Genomic DNA, 12,667 nt, shown 5'->3' on the forward strand with positions numbered 1-12,667 from the left:
CCGGGGCCGCGGCCGCGGCCGCCTCTCCTCCTCCGCCCGCCGGCTGCCCGCGTCCCGAGGCTGCTGCCCAGCCCTCCCCGGGCCGGCTCGCGCGGCCCCGCGCCCCCCCGCCGCCCCGGCCCCCGGCCCCCGGCCCGCCAGGCGCAGCAGGAAGCCCGCGGGCCGTGGTTTCCCGGGCGCCGTGGCGGAGGAAGTCGGCCGGCGGGGGGCCGCGGCGCCCGATGCCCCGGGGCTGGCGCCCTGCACAGCGTCAGGTGGGCGGCCGGGCGGCGGGGGCGGCGGCGGGTAGCGGGCACCGGCGGAGCCCGCGCTCGCACCCGCGCAGCGAGCCCCGGGCGAGTGCCGCCCGGCCCGGCCCGGCCCGGCCCGGCCCAGCCCAGCCCAGCCCGGGGCCGCGAGCCGGCGCGCGGGGGTGTGCGCCGCGCGAAAGCGAAAGCCAGAGCCGCTCTCCCGCCGCCGGCCCGAGCAACTTCGCGGCGGGCGGCGCCGAGGAGGAGCAGCGCCGGCCGCTCCGGGGATGGTGAGCGGGCGGGCCGGGTGGGCAGCGGCGCCCGGGCGCGGTGCTTCCCCGGCTATAAATAGCTGCCGTGCGGGGGCGGGAGGACGGTGCCGGCGGTCCGGGAGCGCCCAGCCTGCTCGGAGCCGAGCCGGGCCAGGACCCTGCCCCGCGGCAGAGGGGCGCGCGGCGGGGGCGCGGCGGGGGGGGGGCGCACGCAGGTGGGGCCGCCGGGGAGTGGCCGGGCCGGGCTCCCCCCGCGCACTTAGTTGTTTGTCGTTTCTGCTTTTCCCCGGGGCGGGGGAGGGGAGGGGCAGCCGGCGGTTCTGGGGACCCGGTGTGCGACGTCTCATTTAGCAGAAGAGGCTGGGAGCGGGCGAGTGCCAGCTGCAGGCAAATTGCAGGCTTCCCCGGCCCCTGCCTGTGCCGGGGACTCATTACCTGTGGATGGCGCGGGGAATCCCTTGCCCTCGGGAGCCCAGCCAGGACCGCTGGGCGGGTGAGGGCAACGGCGCCCCTGGCGGTTTCGTTACAGCCCTGCGGCCAGAGAGGCGGGCCCGGTGGGTTCGCAGTGGAAGCTGCAGGACTTCCTGCCCCCAGGGGTGTTCAGTCTAGCCTACCTTTGGAGGCTCCGCCAACCTCAGGCCTGGAGCGGAACAGTGGCTCCAAGTGCTGTGGGAGGGGCAGGGTCCTTAGCTCTTCAGGGCACCAGGAAGATGGGGAGTCATGGCCTCAGGAGTCCTGAGGAGGGTGGCTCCTGAAGGAGATGGAGCTACTGCACCAGCTGTGGGACAGGGGCCGCCCTGCCAGCCTCGTTCTGTCTGTCATGGGGACCAGTGGGGTGCAGTGGGAAGGGCAGAGTAGTCTGAGTTTTGCTGTAGTTTTAGCTCCGTGCTGGCTGTGTGCTCTGAACAAGTGTCTCGTGGTGCGCTCTGCACTGACATCCCGTGCTGGAGAAGCGGGACAGGCACGCCGTCAGTACTATTGGCCCCTGAGGCTCACGGCTGCCAAGTGCAGCCCTACACACCCTCTCCAAGTAGTCTTGCCATTTAGGAGGCTCATATTGGGTTTGCCCACGACAGGTGTCTCCCTAAGACTTCAGAGGGTGCTGATATACTCCCCAAGACTACTCCAAACCTGAGGGCCAAGGGTCCAGATTCTGTCCTGGCTCAGCTTGGCGTTGGTCGGGCTGCCTCGCTGAGGCTACATGGTGGAACGTTTTTCTGCTTCTCTGAGGGGAGAGGTCTTAATCTACCCCAGCATGTCTCCCTACTGAGGGGCTCCTTTGCTCTCTCCAGCTCCAGCCACATGCATGAAAGCAGGTCCTCATCTGGAAGCAGCCTGCTGCCACAGCCCCAAACCCACTGCTCCTGGGAATGGGATGCCAGCAGGCTGCCCGCCCTCGCCTGCTTGGAGCGCTGAGTCACCACTGTACCCATGTCTGGGGGGGGGGGTGCTGCAGGAATCCCTCTGCCTGGGGAACGGATTCTCCTTTGGGTGCTCACAGCATTGTGTTTTTTTGTGAACAGGAATGTTGGGGCCGAGCAGCCCTGGGAGGCCTGTTCACTTGTCATACTGTGCCATGGCAGTCAGGGCCAGCTGGGGACTAGGAAGGCCCAGGATGATGGACCTACCCCCACCCCCCAGCACCACACACTTCTTGTCATAGGTCAGCTGCCCAAGCCCTGCTGCTGCACACCTACTCTTTTGTTCCTTCTGGGGTATCCATTCTAAAGAGAGAAAAGATCTGTGGGGAAAGCTGTTCAGTCAGCCCCAGGTGATCACCAGGAGGAGACTGAGTGGGTTTGGGTACACCAGTGGGGTGATGTGCTGTGGTCATTTTAAATGACAAGAGTTTGGTTTTTTTTTTTTTTTAAGACTTTATGTATTTATTCATGAGAGACACAGAGAGAGGGGCAGAGAGAGAAGCAGGCTCCATTCCAGGACTCCGGGATCACAACCTGAGCCGAAGGCAGATGCTCAACCACTGAGCCACCCAGGCCCCCAATGACAGGAGTTTTTGATGATACAAAAAGATATCGGTGTTCTGTTTACTGAATTAAAACTTAAGATAAAAATTATGAACTGTTGAAAAAAATTCCATTCTCCTTTGTTCTCCTGCTCAGGATACTCCAGGCAATAAGGTCAACCCTAGGGGGTTGCCCATTTTCTCCCCATTTGACAGAGGCTCCTCCTCTGGCTCCTGCTTCGTCCTGGCTTTTCTCTGGCTTTCCCTGAATACCGCTCCCCGAAGTCCTTATCATCTTAGCCCATTACTCCTCATACCAAGCAGTCCTCCTCTCCCCTCACCCTGGATGGATGTGTGTCTATCATTCCCACTAGCAGGGACCCCGTCGGGTGGGTGTGCCTGACCCATCCACGGGACCCCTGGCCCCTGGGATGCACTTGCCTTTGTGCACAATTGCCAGGCTGATCTGCCCTGGGAAACCCAGTGGGCGCTCTGGAGCAACTCCTGAATTGAGCCTCCCCAGCACGCAAAGGGGATTCACCTGGGGCAGAGATTCTCCAGAGCCTGTTTAGGCCTTGGTTCATGCTGGGTACTCACTCAGAGGCACCTGAAAGCTGCACAGAGATTGAGGGGACTTGAAGGCCAGCATTTGTGGCTTTGCCCTGGAGCATTCCTTTCCTGAAGACTGTTCAGGGAGGCCCAAGGACCCACATCCCTGTCTGCCTAGCTTGACTTTCATGTGGGAGGGTTTCCCTTCCCCCACTGGAAGGCTAAGCTCTGTTCCAGGGGCCTGAGGTGCCAGCGAGCAAGAGAGACGCAGCTGCTCCTGCCCTCCCCTGGATAGCTCAGAGTCCAGGAGGCTGTGGCAGGGCAATCTCAGAGTCAGGTCCTTGGGACTGGCTACTGATCTCAAGAGCTAGCCTTTATAAGCACCCTGTGTGCAGCCCCTGGTCAGGTAGAGGAGGCCTGAGAAGGCCCCAGGCAGATGTAGCCCTCTGGCTGCAGCGGCCTAAAGTGGACTGGAGATGATCCAGCCAGCCACCTGCCCAGCTGCCCGCCTGCTGCCTCAGCAGACTGAGTACCTCTGAGTCTCCCACAGTGCTCTGGGAGAGGCATCTCACTGCCTTTCCCTGCTTAGTTTTTCCCCAAGGTACCCAAGCCATCTCCTTTGTGGCCTCTCTGGGTGCTCCCAGGGGTGGTAACTCTCTCCTGTTCTCCTGCTTGAGCTTTACAGGTGCTGCAGCTGGGCATGACTCCACTAATAGCAGAGTAGGGAAGGGATGTCTGAGTCCCATGGGTAAGGCAGCAGGGGACGAGAGGAACCCAGCGGATTTCTGGTCTTCCAGAGCTGGAGGTCATGTCCAAAACAGGGGTTCAGGGGACTAGGTTACGAGGTCTCTGAGGCACTCAGAGGCCACTCACTCCCCATCCTCTGCCAGCAGGTGTTCCAGTTCCAGCCTCCCCTTCCAAGGGGGTTGTTCTCAGGTCTTCAAAGGCCCTGGCTCAAAACTGAAGTGATTTTGTATCACTGCTTGGTTCTCTGATTCTGTTTCTAGTATGTAATCACAGATCACATTGCTGACCTTTTGGACCTTTGTAAGCATTCAGCGAAGATGCAGGGAGAGAGACCTAAAGAGGAGGAGTCTGGTCCCACACCAGGTTGCTGGGTAGCTTCAGGCAGGTTGTCTGAACTCACTTTTCCCTTCTGGAAAATGAGGGGTGGGTTGATTACACACTTGGACAGTCCCTGCCCATGTGAGTGTGGGATGAATCAGAGTCCACACCCAGTCCCCATGGCCTGAGCCTCGTCCACTCAGTGATAAGCCCATGCCTGGGGTCTCAGTGTGGTTTAGATGGAACAGAGGGTCTGACTGGGCCACACCTCCCACCTGCCTCCTTCTCTGCTTTGGCATTTCTGAGCCACTTGCTTCCCTGGAGGAGCCTTTGCCTGTGCCCTTGGAGTAGAGGAGGCCCCAGCGGGATCATGAAGGTGACAAGGGCATCTGGGAACCCCAGAATGACCTTGTGGTGTACTGTCAAGATTGACCTGAGCAACAGCCCCTCAGAGGGCAGTTGGAGCTACTGTGAGAATCAGAACTGTATCTGGATCTGTGGATTTGGGCTGCCAAGCTCAGAGTTGGTTCTGAGCCATGGGAGGAAGCTGTATTGGCAGCCCTGCTGGTGTGCAGAGAGACAGGGCTCCAGGAGTACGGATAGGCAAGGCCCTCCAGCCCACACTGAGGCAGTAAGGGAGGTGTGGACTGGCCAGCTTATCAGGAATCTGGAGAGAGAGAGGAGTCCCTGCCACTCCAGGAAGAACAGACTACGGTGTGCTGGAGACACCATGAGCCTTATGAATGAGCACGACCTTAGCCTGGCAGCAAGGAGCAGTACTCTATACAAGGGGGCAACTGCTTTCCATCCCTGAGGTGCCACCACCTGCCAAGATTTTGGTGACCAGAGACCAAGGCCTCGTGGCCTTCCTGCCCAGGCATCAGCCTCACCCTGCTTTCCAGCCCCCTTTGTGAGTGGACAGTGTGTTCATGGGCAAGAGTGCAGGGTGGCCCAGCAGCACCTCACCTCTTCCACCAACCCATCTCTCAGCTCATCTAGGAAAGTCTCCAGGGGCCCCCGACCATGCTGGCCAGCCCCACCCTCCATGAACCGCCAGGCTTGCCACAGCGTGGAGCTCAGCTCCTAAAGCTCTGTTTCCTTAAGAGCACCAGGAGGATGCCCAAGTCTCAAGGCTTGGGAGGGTTTGGTAACTTGTATCAAGCTCTCAGCCCAGAGTCTGGGGCTCCATGAATTATTCAGGTAGTTATAGTTTGTCTCAGTGACCTCATCTGCCAGCCAGGAGCCTGGAACCACTTGGACAGGTTGAGGGTCTGCTGAGATGTTCCCAGAGGAGCAGCATGTGGGTGGAGCTGGGAGCACCGTCCCCTGTTTCTAAGTGCTCTGAGGCTGCTGCTGTGCGCCCCCAATTGCCCACAGTTCTCCCAGCAGGCATCATCCCAGGGAGGAATGAGTGTGTGCCTGCGCTCTGGCAGAGGGAATCCTGAGGTGCAGCCAGAGCCACGGGACAGGAGGGCAGCTCGGTGGGGTACAGGGAAGAAGTAGGAGAGGCCCTGAGTCATGCCCCTCCGGGTCACGCCCGGCACCAGTGCTGCCTTCCTCCCTCAAGGGTGATCCCCATCCCAGACCCTCTTCATGGGGTCCCTGCTGCCCCTGGCTCCTATTCCTGCCCTCACTCCTCTGCAATCTTGCTTTGGCCAGTTCTCCAGCCCCTGAGTACAAGCATCCCTCACGCTGCTCCCAGCTGCCCCTTTGGGCACTGCTGCCCACCGCCGTCTCACTAGGCCCCCTCCTCCTCCCCCCTCAGATGCCTCCTGGCGTATCCCCGGCGCCCTCCCGAGGGCCTGTGCATGTGGCCCCTGCTGCTGCAGGTGGGACCTGGCCATGCCCCTCCCTCTCGTGCGCAGACATCCCTTGCCCGGTGCCTGTCCCCTCCCTGGGAGCTCCCTGGTTCTCAGAGAGGCTTCACAGCAGGCACAGCATGACAGGGCTGTCTTCTCCTGAGGGGCAGTATGTGGGAGTGTGCTTTGGCTTCTTCTCCTCCAAAGGGGGTGTGGGAAGTGTCCCACTTGTCTTGGGGCTGCTGGGATCGGGGGGGCCCTGGCTGCAAACACAGAAGCCCGGCACTGCCTGCTTAGGCAGAAGGCAGAGTTGTTGGCTTACTTGCCACCCTGCCAGCTTATGATTCTGCCTGGTGGCTGCACGCCTTCAGGCCAGCTGTCCCTGGAGGCTAGCTGCATGTCTGCAGGAACCTCCCCAGGGCTTATGGTGTCTGTGATTCCCTTCCGATTTTCTATGGACTCTCTGCCTGATTTGTGTGGTCTTCCATCCTTTCTGAAATAGGTGGCGGTATGTTATGGCTGCGCACACGTATCTGGAAAGGAAACGGATTAATAGGGAGCCCTCATGTGAAAGGCGCCAAACCATGCCCTGGAACGCGTGGTTACAAAGTAGACCCGTCCTCACCGGGTGTGTCCTGGCCCTGTCCCTCCTCAGGGATTGGCTGAAGCCCTTTGGGAGTCTGGCTCTCAGGCATAGGGACCCTGCCCTGCCCTCAGCGTGATCACAGACGTGTCCGGCCGGTGCAGAGGCTGCTCAGCCAGGCTGTCAGTCAGTCGCTGGTGGAAGGTAACCCACTGGCCCGGACATGAGAGGGCGTCCACATGCGTTCTGGGTTTGGCTGCCATCCAGCAATGAGGCTTGGGGTGCAGTGCCCCTCAGCGGGCCTCGGGTTCCCACCTACACAGTGAGCAGTTTCAGCCAGCTAAGTGTGCTTGAAAAGGTCCGTGATTGTGCAACTCTGAAGCCACCAGATTCGTTAGTGCCTGCCCGGGAGCATCATCCCGGGAATCAGGAATGGGGGCAAAAGGAAGGGTAGGGGTGGGAGAGGCAATTCCAGAGGGTGAGGTGGGCAGGCCAGCGGTGCCATGGTATGACAGGGAGCAGGTGGCAAGCAGACCCCTGCCCCCATCCCTGCTCATTGTGCATCCGGAAGATGTCTTATCTGTGCACTGCCTTGCTTCACCGAGCAGATGACAGCCCCTGCCTTCATCTGATTGCCGGTGGGGCTAGTGGTGCCAGGCTACCCCTCACAGTCCCAGGTTGGCCCATTTCAGGGGGTGACGCAGTGAGTCCTCCAGTGAGGTTTAGTTTAGCATGCTTACTGGCTTGTTTTGGCACATCCCCATCCCTCTTGCAAGAAAAAAACTAAACAGGTAATTGCCCTGTGTCTTTGGTTCTAGAACTTGGGGTCAAGCAGGGTGAGGAAGATGCCTGGGCAGGAAGGCCACGAGGCCTTAGTCTTTGGTTCTAGAACTTGGGGTCAAGTTGGGATCCCCTCTCTGCAGGGGCGCTACCCATGCCCCCCACCATCTGCCAAGTATGCTGTGGTCACCTGGCCTACCCTGCAGAGGGCCAAATGTGTCTGGCATCACCTTCTTGCCCTCCCCAACCCCCTGCCATTTTTCAGGAGAGAGGGGAGAGCTGGCCCTTGTCCTATCAGGATCCTAGAGGGGTATGCCTCCAAGCAGCCCAAGGCCCTGCCTGCCCTCAGTGAGCGTGTTGCTGACTTGCCATCATGCCTTTCGGCAAGGTGGAATGTCGTCCCCCCCTCCCCCGCCAGTCCCCCAGTGTAGGGCTCATGTGCACACCCAGAGCTCTCAAGGGCGTTCATTTCCCTGTGAGTGGAATTATTTCCCACCTACCCTGGAAATCTCCAGGATGAGGGGACTGGTGGGGAGATGGAAGAGCTAGGCTTCTGCAAACAGGAAGCTGGGCACCTTGCTTGCTCTGCTAGGTTTATGTTTGGCCCCTGGGGACCTGGAGCTGAAACAGACCAGCCCCCATGTAGGATGCATTCCCAGCCACAGGCCTACCCCTGAACCTGAGTGGTCCTGCCAGAGATTTACGAGGGCAGCAAGCCAGGAGGGCTTCAGAGAGATGACATCACGGCCAGGTTTGAGAGGACACAGGAGAGCTGGCTGAGTAGAGGAGGTGAGAGGGCACCTGAGAAAGTAAGAAGCATAAATTTCACGGCTCTGTAAGGGGGGTGGGGTGGGCATGGTGAGTCAAGGGAGGAGGGGTACAGAGGCCAGCGAGGCTCAGGCTGCAGCTGAGGTAGGTGAGGGAGATAGTTGTCAAGGATATAAGAGGAAGGATGCAGTCACATGATCTTTTTCCTAACTTGTCCTTGCCCAGGCTAGGTGGATGGATTAGGGGCAAGAGTGGAAAGAAGAGGCAGGATGAGATCCAAGCTGGGGTGGAAATGTTGGGAGCACAAAGTTCAGGCTTGGGTGTCAGGGAGGGATGGGGTGTGGGAACAATCCTGGGGTCCTTGCACAGCGCAAGAAACCTTTTCTAACAATTTATCGAGGATGAAATGGACCACCTCCGGAGATACTGTGCTCCCCAGATGTGCAGGCCGAGGTTGGTGCCCACTGGTCAGGTTGTGAGGGCCAGGCATCGGGAACCATGTACCCCAGGTGCCTGGAGCCTCTTGAGGCATTGGCACCATATCAGAGGCCCCCATGACCCTTGCCTCCGCCCACCCCACAGCCAGGCTCACCCCGAGTCCCTGGCAGGCCTATCTTCAGACCTCCTCCCCTACCCCTGCCTGTGCCCTGACTCAACTGACGTGGATGGCAGGGGTGACATGGGAGGAACAGGGCCGCTTACCAGGGCAAGGTCCAGAGAAGTCAGCACTCTTCTCCCACAGCCACCCTCAAACACAATTTGGAGGAACAAATGTGAGTCTTCCATTTGTCCTCCCTGATTGCCCCCCGAAGAAAAACAGGAGACCCTCCACCCCCAGGTGCTCATACGACAGCTGAGAGAAACCTTCTGACCCCAGATGCCAGGGAAGAGGGAGGCATTTAGCGGAAATGCAGGGTCATTCTGTACCCTTACGGTTGACAGTGCAGAACAGAGCGCACTCCTCTGTGCCCTAAGGAAGAGTAAGATCTGGGAGCGGTGGGGTCACACCCAGCTCTCCAACTTGGCCTGAGGCCTTGGACCAGCCCGGGCACACGCCTGCGGTGTTTCTGCACATGGTCGGGCTGTGTTTCTGGCTTTCTCCCTCTGCTGTTAGGTGCGGGAAGGAGCCAGAGGCCAGCAGCAGAGGGCTGGAGCAGATGGTGGGGGCTTCCCTCTGGGCTGGTTGGGCTTGTCTTGACTGTCCTCAGAGCTGTGGGCATGGCAAGGGGCCAACTCTGGGGCTGCCCCTCATGCTGTGTTACCCTGAGGGAGTCCCTGCTCATCCCTGAGCTTTGCCCTCCCTGGCATAGCTGTGCGAGCCCGTAGTGAAGAACACGGTGATGTTAGCAGTGCCATGGAAGAGCCAGGCTCTTCTTTAATCTTACACCGCTAAGCCTGCCAGGCAACAGAGATGGCACCTTCTCAGCCACTGCTGTCCATCTGGGGCCAGGGTGTCAGAGCCACGCTGCCCAGACAGTTGCTCAAAGTGGTCTCTTGTCCTCTCAGGTGGCAGCTTTTCCTGAGCTGCTGCAGAAGCCACCTGGGCCCAGTGGGAAGATAAGTGTTGGTATCTGTGCCATGAGTGAGCGTGGCCTCAGCCTCCTGGTTTGGTCCAAGCTGGGAAGCAGCTGGTGCCTTGTTTGGCACTGCCTGGGATGAAGGGTGGTTACCAGCCTTCACACAGGTACCCCCAGCCTGCTCGGGAGGTAGGGGTGTTGTGTCCAGTGTGAGCCCAGTGACCCAGTGTGGAGGCTATGGGGGCTTGGAGCTATGGGTTATGGGTTTTAGGCTCCTCTCTTGCCTAGTGGCTCAGGGCTGGGGGTGCCCTGACTTCCCTCCTGGGACTGCCAGAGCCTGGAGTTAGTCACTGAGCACCCACGGGAATAAGGCCCTGGGAGTGGCACCCCCTGGGAACCCTGCTAGGGGCCCAGATGGAGGAGACAGCATTGCTCATAGCCCTGTTTCATTCTAGGCAGGAATCTCTCTAGGGTGTTGGCTGCAGGGAGCCACTATGAGCCCGCCTGCTTCCAGGCCCCCAGAGTCCTGCCCCAGAGACATAAATCCTAGTCCAGGCCCCACAGCCTTGGGTTTGCTTCTGTTCACCTGTAATTTGCTCCCTTGGTCATCCTTTCCTCCACTATGCCTTGACTGGACCGAGTATGTCTCAGACCCTGTGCTGGGTGTGGAGGTGCTGCAGGGAACCAGACCTAGAGCTGCTGATGAGCAGGATGCCCAGTGCAGCGGTGGGCTGAGCACGGACTGAGGGAGATGGTGGCAGGGCTCCCCAGAGCCAGCCCTGCACCAGCTCAGCCTTCAGACAGTGAGGTTGGTGGCCCAGAGATGGAGGAGGGAGTCCCAGGCGGAGTGCACACCGGACAAAGGCAGGTTGGAGGGAACCTGGGCATCCTGTGAGCTCCCCGTCATTTTCAGCCCAGCCTCCAGTCTCTGGGCATTGTTCTGAGGGAGTGCACGTGGTTGGGGCCAGCACAGCTGCCAGAAGTTCATGGTGGCCACCTCTTGACCTGTCAGTTTCGTTCTAGGAATTGGTCCCATGGCTGAATCAGCACCTATGCAGAGCTGCTGAGGTTCTGGGTTTCCCCCACGGGTTGCATTTGACTAGGCACGACCTGCATGTTTCCTGTAGGCAACGGGTCAAGTGCATACATGCCACACTGCCGTTCAGAAGAAGGGAGTGCAGGACAGCGTGCACGTATCCTTCATCGCCATCTGCAGGGGAAGTCGATTGGGGTGGTCACACTCCCCTTCCCCATGGCACGGCAACCCCCTCACATGCCCTCTTCCGTCCGTCTCACAGGGCATCTGGCGGATCCCCGTGGACGAGATCGACCGGCCGGGCAGCTTCGCCTGGCACATGAACCGCTCTATTGTGCTGCTGCTCAAGGTGCTGGCCCAGCTCCGGGACCACAGCACCCTGCTGAAGGTGTCCTCCATGCTGCAGCGGACCCCGGACCAGGGCAAGTGAGTTCAGCTGTCCAGCCCGGTGTGCGCTTGGCCCTGAGGGCAGCTGGTGCCATCATGGCTCAGGGCGTGAGTGCACCCACCCAGGGCGTCTCTCTGCTGGTTGGGGAGCCTAGACCAGCCCTTCTTTTCAAGGGCTTCTCTGTCCCACTATCTCGATGACACCCTTGCCCTGTGGACCCTGGGGCAAACACGGCCTGTAGACAAGTTACCATTCCTTTCCTTCTGCTTGCCTTTAGCTTGGGGCTTTCAGGGTGCTGTCAGGTTGTGGGGAAAACAGGTGTCCAAATGATACCTGCCCCACTCCCTCCACCCCTACCCCCGCCCAGGTGAAGGCAAGTAATAACAGGCCAGATAACAGGTAACCAGGGATCCCTCTGCCAGACAGGGGAAGGGGTAGGCTTGAGGGACATCTGCTGCAGCCACCGCTTGTAGGGGTTGTGGGGGATCCTGGGAGACATGGTCTGGCCCATGTGGGCCGACCGCTGTCCTCTGCCCCTGCCCTGCTTTCCCTTCTCTCGTCTCATTCACCTGTAGGAGCAGGGGTGGGGCCTTCAGCCGGGGTCTGGGGTGCACTGAAGACAGGCTTTATAGAGGGAAGCCAGAGGCCCCCAGCTCTCGCTTGGCCCAGCCCTGCCTACCCTGCTCCCAGGGCTCCCGGCCAGATCCGGAGGACCCAGGACAGTCTATGCTGGGGTGCCAAGGTAGGGGGGTCAGAGAAGGCTTCCAGAAAGTGGACCCAGGCAGGAGGGAGGCCAGGGGACCAGCAGGTGTTCTCAGGGCGGGGAGGAGTGTGGTCCACCAGCCAGTGCCGTGTGGCTCTGAGGCTCTGCTATCTTCTCCGGCCACCCCTGTGTGTCTGCAGGAAGTATCTGCGAGATGCTGACCGCCAGGTCCTGGCACAGCGGGCCTTCATCCTCACTGTGAAGGTGCTGGAGGACACTCTGAGTGAGCTTGCAGAGGTATGCCACGGCTACTGTCCTCTCCCAGGCAGTCACCCTGGCCCTTCACTTAACTGCCATGAGGCAGGTCCCAGTGTTCCCAGCTGTGAAGGAGCACATTCCTGCCTCCCCGGTGGAGAAGGTCAGCACAGTAAGGAGGTGGCCAGACAGTGAGGTGCTGGCCTATCTGGGACTTATGGTCAGGGAGGGACAGTAGCAAGCCTCACTGAGGCTGCTACCTGAGCAGTATACCCCCACCTGGCAGGTCGAACCCAGGGTTGCAGCAGCCCTGATACTGAAGCACATGGTGGGCTTCTGGTGGACTGTGCGGAACCATGGATTGCATCGGGCACACCTAGTCCCCTTTCACCCTCTGAGGCAGGCACAGTCCTTGCTTCCTTTCATACCTAAGCACCTGAGGCCTACGAGGTTAGGTCACCACCCTAGCGGGAAGGGCCATAGGGACCTGAGCCAGGGCAGTGCTGCTGCATGCCCTTTGCCCAGTAGGACTAGCTGGGCCATGGTGCAGGGGCTCAGGGTAGCGCCCCCTGAGACTCCACCCAGGCTGCTGTGCATAAGGGGCACATCAGAGCCCAGAATAGCATTCAGCTCTGTAGCAAGCATGTATGGTGGCCCCTGGCAGGTTACCTCCCTGTAAGATGCCCAGGACTGCCTTAGTGCCCTCATTCAGAGGAAGGCCATCAGAGTACCAGCCAGGCCTATTCTGGAGCAGCACTG

At 60.0% G+C, this 12,667-nt stretch overlaps 1 protein-coding gene across 4 annotated transcripts in view; it reads left to right on the top strand.

The window, feature by feature from the left end:
• Positions 1–12,667, top strand: part of CABIN1 (calcineurin binding protein 1) — a 154,415-nt gene that overhangs the window by 129,513 nt on the left and 12,235 nt on the right. For all 4 annotated transcript variants that reach the window (XM_055322045.1, XM_055322048.1, XM_055322047.1 and 1 more), the window contains exons 30-31: positions 10,825–10,988; positions 11,854–11,950. In XM_055322045.1, the coding sequence (XP_055178020.1) occupies positions 10,825–10,988; positions 11,854–11,950 (261 nt within the window). The remainder of the gene's footprint in view (positions 1–10,824; positions 10,989–11,853; positions 11,951–12,667) is intronic.

The sequence above is a fragment of the Nyctereutes procyonoides genome, unplaced genomic scaffold (genome assembly GCF_905146905.1).
Source record: "Nyctereutes procyonoides isolate TBG_1078 unplaced genomic scaffold, NYPRO_anot_genome, whole genome shotgun sequence".
NCBI classification, from domain to species: domain Eukaryota; kingdom Metazoa; phylum Chordata; class Mammalia; order Carnivora; family Canidae; genus Nyctereutes; species Nyctereutes procyonoides.